An 8417-nucleotide genomic window follows, 5' to 3' on the forward strand; every position below is an offset into this window, starting at 1 on the left:
GCATATATTTTCTCTAAATATATTTTCGCGTTTCCGTGCTACGCGAAATATCCAAGAACTTCCTTATAAAATCGTAGCAACGATGTATGTACGTGTTCTTGAAACATTAAACCTGTATATTTACGAGAATAAGCAAATTTTGATGACATATTTTTAAAAAGTGGTGTAAATTGTGTGTAGACTGAAACCGGTAAATTGTTGCCGATTATTGAGAAATGGTAAGGCAAAGGCTAAAGCGAGGACGAAAATTCATTGAATACAGATTGAATGTGTGTGAAGTTAGCCCCGCACTTTCCGAATTATTGATTTTTTAAATTGTGCTACATTATGCTACGTTTGTGCAATATTGTGCCGTAAACCCCAACTCTGTAAGTCAAAGCATACTCAAGAAAATAGAACAAAACAAAATTTTTGATAGCCCTGCACTTTTCGAATTTTTAGTTTTTTTTTTGTGCCGTATTGTGTTATATTTGTGCTGAATTGTGCTGTAAATGAGAGATCAATAACATCAATAACAATTAAGAAAAGAAATAAAACCAAAATTATACTAGCCCCGTACTTTTGCAGAAAGAAACTTTTTTTTCTATAGAAAAATGCGTACTAACTTGTGCTACATTGTCCCATCGATAGAAACTCGATATCTCTAGTCATTTTGCAGATAAAAAATGTTGAATTTGATGGAATAACAAATTTTAATATTCAGGCAATTTGCGAACGGCGACAGATTATTGAATTTTGCAAATTGTGCTAAATTGTGCTACTTACAATACACGAGACACGTGCGTTAAAAATGGAGATTTCCTCGAGGTTAACAAAAATTAACACAAAAAGGTGAGAGTGATTAGAAATTTTGATATTTCCGAATTTTCTTTGATTGTGCCAGATTGTTCTAAACTAGCACAACAAGTTTTCCTAATTACAAAATCTCGTCAGATCGCCAGATTTTGCAGCGTTGGCAAAGTTAGAAATCAGACGTTAGGAATTTGCATTCGCATTCGCACGCGGTCACACGTAGCGTAGTACAGTAATGCCTCGGTAAATGCACAAGCTTGGGACTGAAAGTGTGCATTTATCATAGAGTTCCCACATTGTTTGATCTTTGCCGGCAGCTTCGAACGTAGAAAATGACGGTGAATAACAAAAGAGGACGGAACGAGACAATACTAATGTAAGTATGAAACTTTTATCAACAGATTTATGACATCTTTCTGAATAAAATGAGACGAAACACGATATAATTTGGGTTATATATACCGTGCATCTTTTCTTAGTTACTGTTGATACATAATAAGTTGTTACAAGTAAATATGGTCCCAATTATGTCGTGATTGATTTCAAAAGTGTGCGGATGTAGTATATTACCGATATATTATCCTCCATTTTTTTCGTCATTAAACTTTTAGTGTATAACCCGTGTTGTCTTTTGCACAACCCTCAGACCCAAAATATATTTTCTTATATAACCATTCATTACAGTTGAGAAATACACGTTTTCAATATACATATTCCCCAAATATACTGATTCCTAACTTTGCTAACGCTGCGAAATCTGGCGATCTGACGAGATTTTGTAATTAGGAAAACTTGTTGTGCTAGTTTAGAACAATCTGGCACAATCAAAGAAAATTCGGAAATATCAAAATTTCTAATCACTCTCACCTTTTTGTGTTAATTTTTGTTAACCTCGAGGAAATCTCCATTTTTAACGCACGTGTCTCGTGTATTGTTAGTAGCACAATTTAGCACAACTTGCATAATTCGATTATCTGTCGCCGTTCGCAAATTGCCCGAATATTAAATTTGTTATTTCTTCAAATTCAACATTTTTTATCTGCAAAATGACTAGAGATATCGAGTTTCTATCGATGGGACAATGTAGCACAAGTTAGTACGCATTTTTCTATAGAAAAAAAAGTTTCTTTCTGCAAAAGTACGGGGCTAGTATAATTTTGGTTTTATTTCTTTTCTTAATTGTTATTGATGTTATTGATCTCTTATTTACAGCACAATTCAGCACAAATATAACACAATACGGCACAAAAGAGAAAAACTAAAAATTCGAAAAGTGCGGGGCTATCAAAAATTTTGTTTTGTTCTATTTTCTTGAGTACGCTTTGACTTACAGAGTTGCGATTTACGGCACAATTCGGCACAAACGCTGCACAATTTAAAAAAATCAAAAATTCGAAAAGTGCGGGGCTAATTTCACACACATACAGATTGAGGCGTTACGGGAAAACGTAAGAACCAAACGATGTGTCGCCTTTGGTTGGATACATCAGGGCAGAGAAGAGGTTATTAGTCCGCGTTAAAGAACGCTAGATGACTCTAGTGTATGCATAGAGTAGGGGAACCCGATCGACACCCCTTTTAACGGTTAATAATAACGATTTATTTTATTTCGCTTTGTACAAAAACTCGTTGGTCTCCACATCCAACATCCGTTACATTACTCAAACTACCAACTTAAACTAGATGGGAACTTATGATCTAGGGACTTTATATTTACGCCATATCACTTCCCTCCGAGCGGTTTAAAATGTTAAACTGCGAATCTCACAGTTTTTTCTCGCGCGTACGTTCAAAGTTCAGTACTTCTTGATCCTTCTCCGCTTGTTTCTCCCACATCTTCCGTAAATGCCGGTTTTAATCGCTCGATGAATATATTTGTGGGTTTTCCTTTATAATTAATTTGAAATACATCGTCTGAGAATCTTTTTAAAATTTGAGATGGCCCTTCGTAAGGTGGATCCAATGATTCTTTTACAGCATCTATCCTAACAAAAACATGTGTACATGTATATAACGTTTTATTCGTGAATACCTTACGCCTGGAATGGTGAGCGGTTGTAATTGGTTTAATTCTCTTAATACATTGTCGGAATTTATTAATAAAATGTTCTGGGTCGCTTCTTTCGCCTTGCTTAAAAAATTCTCCTGGTAAGCGTATGCTGCTTCCATATATCACCTCAGCTGCTGTTGCATTAATATCCTCTTTAAAACTCGTTCTCAGACCTAACAATACCGTGGGCAAAATTTCTGTCCACTCATTATCCTTATGGCATATGATGGCTGTTTTAAATGATCTGTGCCATTTTTCTACTAATCCATTATATGCTGGGTCCGTGGTCATTGTTATTAGCGTTCCAAATCTTGCAATCCAATTATTAAATAATGCTATTGCTACTGAATCAGCTGATATGTCCTTTAATGGGATTGCTTCAGGCCAACGTATAAACCTATCTATTATAGTCAGGCAATATCCAAAATTTTTGGATGGTGGAAGAAGTCCCATAATATCCACGTGTATATGTTCAAATCTTCCAGTTGGAACTTCAATATGCTGTGGTTGTTTTTTATTGTGTCTGTGAACCTTCCCTCGTTGGCAATCTAAAGAAGAACGCACCCAATTGGTAATATCTTCTCTCATCTGTGGCCACATGAAGCTTTTTGCTATAATCTTCTTCGTAGCTTTTCCTCCTGGTTGGGACAAATTGTGTATAGCCTCGAAAATCCTTTTCCTTAGGGCTTTAGGTATGTATGGTCTGACTGCTTCGTTGAAAATGTCACCATATACATATGTATATGTTTATTGAAATCGCTGATGGCAATTTTTCTAATACCCCATTTGTCCATTTGATTTGGTCTTCCTATTAAATTTTGCAGTTCTTCATCTATTTGCTGCTCTTCAAGTAATTCTTCCGTTGAAACCAAAACTGGTAAATTTATAGTTGGTAACCGTGACAGTGCATCTGCAATTTTGTTCATCGTTCCTGTCACATGCTGTATACTCGTTGTATACTGCCCAATGAAATCTAATACGTAATCGTCTCGGTGTTGTCTTATCAGCTTTTTGCTGAAAGACATACACGAGAGGTTTATGATCCGTTCTGATCATAAGCTCTACCTTCTACCCAATGTTTAAAAAATTTGATACTTTTATAAATTGCCAGCAAGTCTCTATCATATGTGCTGTATCTTATTTGAGCTCTGTCCACTTTTCTAGAAAAGGAACCTAGTGGTTCCCACCTGTTTTGATTCCATTATTCCAACACTGCTCCCAACGCAATATTTGAAGCATTTGTTGTGAGAGCCAATTTTGCTCCTTTTACTGGATGATGCAACAATACAGCTGTTGCCATTAACTCTTTGCATTTGTCGAAGACTTTTTCTGCATTCTCCGTCCACTTGACTGGCCTGTCATCTTTTCTCTTCGCTCCTTTGAGCATTTGGTTCAACGGTACTAGAATCTCCCCTGCATTGGGAAGAAATCTCCTATAATAATTTAGTACACCTAAAAATCTTCTTACCTTACTAATTGTGGTTGCTTTTGGGTATGTCTGTATCGCTGAAACCCTTTTTTCCAACGGAGCGATACCTAGTTTGTTAATTTTACAATCTAAATATTCCACTTCTTCCTGTGCGAATTGGCACTTTGATACATTTATGGTTAGACCATGCTCTTTCAGCTTTTGGAAAACTGCTCGCAGATGTGCTTCAAGCTGCTCCAATATGCTGCTCCATAATGTCATCAATGTAACATCGACAATATTGTAAATCCCTTAGTATCACATCCATTAGCCTTTGGAAGGCTTGTGATGCATTTGTCAATCCGAACGGCGTTATTGTATATTCGTACAATCCAAAGGGGGTTGTAATTGCAGTTTAGGTTGGTTCTCCGGTGCCATTCGTATCTGATGATATGCTCTTCGCAAATCTATTACTGAAAATACTGTGACACCATAAAAATCATCCATGATATCCTGTACATGTAGTAATGGGTATCTATCTGGCATTGTAACACTCTTTAGCCTCCTATAATCACCGCTCAACCTCCATTAAGCAGTATTTTTCTTTATCATATGTAATGGACTCGCCCATTGGCTCTTCGATGGCTGTATGATAGGCCTGTAGGAAAACTCGGATGTTTCGAACTACTCGTGAGCCGAGCCGAGTCGAGTCTCACTTTTCGATCCGAGCCGAGTACTCGAAAGAAGCGAGCGGCTCGACAGGACCGAGTAACTCTGGCCGAAGCGTGCGCCTCGAAAGAACCGAGTAAAGGTCGATTCAGACTGTACGACACGGACCGTCACGTTCCGGCAACGTGAATCCGCCTCCTCCGAGGCGCTCGCTTTAGTCCGACTTTAGTCCTCGCTTTAGTAAAACTCGACTCGCCTTTTTCGAGTACTCGACAGCCCTACTGTATGATGCCCTCAGTCAACATTTGCTGGAATTCTGTCTTTGCGACTGCCAATTTTTCTGGTGTCAATCTCCTAGGTTTGTCTGCTACTGGTGGTCCTTTGGTTACTATATGTTAGAAAAATACAAACGACTTTTTCCTTCAACGGTTCTGGGGTAAGTGCCGTGCTGTTCCTCACAGTCCTCTTACCAAAAGGCAAATGCCTTTCCCACTCCGTGGCCAGTTCCTCTAGGTCAACGTCTTTGTACTTTTAGGCAATGCACCGTCGGGTTGCTTGCCAATCGACACATCTGTTAGATATAAACAAACAGACCTTCGTCACTCGATACTTAGTGCCGAGGCATCATCTCTCGCCAGCCGACCGTCCATGGTGGTCGCCTGGCGTTCATCAGGAATCCGCTCGGTCGTACTGACTCTACCATAAAACTGTCGCAGTCTGAAAGGCGACTAACTATTTACCGTAAAAGGTTCCTAAGGACGTTGACGCTAACATATATGTATAGTGATATACGTTGTGATTTCTTTTAACCTGATGCTGTGGCTTAGTAATATTGGTAAATTCTTTGAGTAATACCTGATATTTGTCTTTAATATTTATTGTGCTGATTGTTGGCAATGTTGAATCTATTATTGCTCCAATTTTAAAAAGGTTGATGTTCGAGTCAATGATCCGACATCTCCTGAGGTCTACTAATAAATTGTAATGATGTAGAATGTCCGCTCCTATAATCGCTTTTGCCACATCCGCCACCATGAACCGCCATGTAAATGGTCTACATAATTCTAAATTAACTGTTAATCTTTTATTGCCGTATGTATTAATAACTGTACCATTTGCAGCATATAACTTGTATGTATCTGTTTTTAATCCACGTCTGGTGGATTTTGGTAGGTTGGAAATGTCAGCACCCGTATCAATTAAAAATTGTATGTTATTTTCCTTGTCTGTAATTATGAGACGTCTCTTAGTAATGTCACCTCTTAACGCTTCCACAAAAGGTGATTGATTCAGTTTTCCTGCCTTCTTTTATCAGGTCCAGTCCAATTACAGGGTGGATTGCACCTAAATGAAATCTCCTTGAATCTCCTATGGTAAAAACAAGTATTCTGCTGTTCCGCGCAGTTGCCATCCCTCGATTGAGAGTGCCCTCTGAAATGGCGACCTCTGAAATGGCGCCTTCTACTGTTGCTACGGTCTCGACTACAGCTTCGGTAAAATGGCCGCCTCTTCATGTTGTCGCGAACCAGCACCTCTAACTTTTCTATCTTTCTTGCCAATGCCGCGATTTCAGAATTTCCTTCTACTGCTTCTTGCGACCCGTCTCTTTCCGAGACCGGCGCCACTTCAACATGAGCCGATCGCTTCATTGTTTTATCCGCTAGTAATGCCAGTTTGTCTAATTCCGTGTCTTCCACTACGGGTAGTATTTCCTGTATTCGCTTTGGAAATCTCTGCAGGCATAATGTTTGTAGAAATCTAAATCTACGCCTGTTAATAATTGTCACAGTTGCGTATCCTCCGATGACGTTATCCTGCTTATTAATGCTTCCTTGATTTTTTTGTACGAATCCTCCGTATCCGGCGAGGAAATTATATCGGATACAGTTCTTATTATCGTATTATCTAAGTGACGGATTACCGCCGTACACTTAACAGCATTTGACCGAATGCCATAGGCCGCAAATTCTCGTTCTAGCATCGCGAACCAAAATCGAGGGTCTTCACGCCAAAATGTAGGTAGTTTAACACTTCGAAAATCGCTCGCATTTACCTCCAGGTCTTCTCGGGCCCCTTTTTCTTCGTCGTTCGACATGTTTCTTTGTTTTGTAAACGAGCTTCGGCACCAATTGTAGGGGAAACCGATCGACACGCCTTTTAACGGTTAACAATAAAGATTTATTTTATTTTGCTTTGTACAAAAACTCGTGGGTCTCTACATCCAACATCCTTTACATTACCCTAACTACCAACTTAAACTAGATGGGAACTTATGATCTAGGGACTTTATATTTACGCCACAATAGTGTGGCGATATGATGTCGACAGTGCTGCCAAGCATTTTTCGACGCACGAACGGTTCGACGCATGGATTCGACCCCCACTTCTGGCTATCGCTCACGGCCTGTGCGCTGACGAACGCTTTTCGACTGCTGTCGGTGCATGATCAAAGGATCGTGCGTACGGTGCACAGTGAGCAAAATCGACCAAATCTGTGTCAAAATCGTAGAACTCTTGAACGAAATGAGATAGAGAGATGATTCTTGGATGAAATTAAATCTGAAACTTCACAGATTAAGAGAAAAATATAGAGGAAGTGATACGGATAATGATTGACCTTTAAAATGTAAGTTGAACTTGCACTTTTGCAACAAAATTTTAGTTTCTCCATTACTATGAGTGGTAGAATTTTTTTTTATGGATTTTGACATGCCGAATTCAAATCTGGGCGCGAAATTTGTCTAGCATTTAAGGAATTTGAGAAAAGAGCGATTTAAGTGAAAAGATTGTTCAAAACAGTGATTTTTTCGATCAAATGTTTTAATAAAAAGATATAAATATATGCATCGTATTTATTTACATAGAATATCAAATAATGAATATAAATAAAGTAGTATATTAATGACATAAAATGGCAGTATCATGCGACAAGTTTATTCTCATAACCTCTCGATGCATACTCACTCCCATTCTCTTCAGTTATCTGACTCCAAAGTATTATAAATTATATACACCGAATAACCAGATAATATATAAATTTACAGAAAGTCGGATGAGCGAAAGAAATATCAATGAATGAACGATTTTAAAGTAAATTTTGAAAAGTGTCATTTGACATCGCTTGGTACGTTCAGTGTAAATATCCGTATGTAGTACGGAAAGAATATACACTAATGCGCAAAACTTAGCGGACAAACTTTTAAACGGTTCGAAAACATGGAAATTTTCAACCGATTGGAATGAAACTCCGTGAGGAGTAGTTTCGAAGTGTCCTCTGGGCGTATGTAAAGTTACATGGGCGAGGGTTGATGAGAAAGGGTTAATTCACCCCCCCCCTAAAGGGGTAATGCAGAAAAACGGCACTTCGAAGGATCCAAGAGCGACGGAAGGGAGTAAAAAAATCAAAAAAACCTTTGAGGCGACTCTGTTTGATGCCCCCTACAAAATGCACCCCTTAAAATCGCTCTCGAACAAACCCACCCCTCACAACACCCCACC

The 8417-nt window shown here is 38.6% G+C and overlaps 1 protein-coding gene across 1 annotated transcript; it reads right to left on the reverse strand.

The window, feature by feature from the left end:
• Nucleotides 1–2581: 2581 nt before the first annotated feature.
• Nucleotides 2582–3768, reverse strand: LOC128896608 (uncharacterized). Its single transcript, XM_054159976.1, has 2 exons — nucleotides 3624–3768; nucleotides 2582–3552 (listed from the first exon to the last, which is right to left on the reverse strand). Exons 1-2 carry the CDS (start codon nucleotides 3766–3768, stop codon nucleotides 2582–2584), a joined length of 1116 nt encoding a protein of 371 aa, XP_054015951.1.
• Between the last annotated feature and the right edge of the window lie 4649 nt (nucleotides 3769–8417).

This window comes from Hylaeus anthracinus, unplaced genomic scaffold (genome assembly GCF_026225885.1).
Source record: "Hylaeus anthracinus isolate JK02 unplaced genomic scaffold, UHH_iyHylAnth1.0_haploid 11764, whole genome shotgun sequence".
NCBI classification, from domain to species: Eukaryota; Metazoa; Arthropoda; class Insecta; order Hymenoptera; family Colletidae; genus Hylaeus; species Hylaeus anthracinus.

Excerpts from the sequence above, each read along its gene's own strand:
- LOC128896608 (XM_054159976.1), bottom strand. The coding sequence starts at position 3,768 with ATGAACAAAATTGCAGATGCACTGTCACGGTTACCAACTATAAATTTA. Across the intron at positions 3,553-3,623 it reads AAATCAAATGGACAAATGGG|CAGTCAGACCATACATACCT; the intron begins GTATTAGAAAAA and ends TTTTCAACGAAG.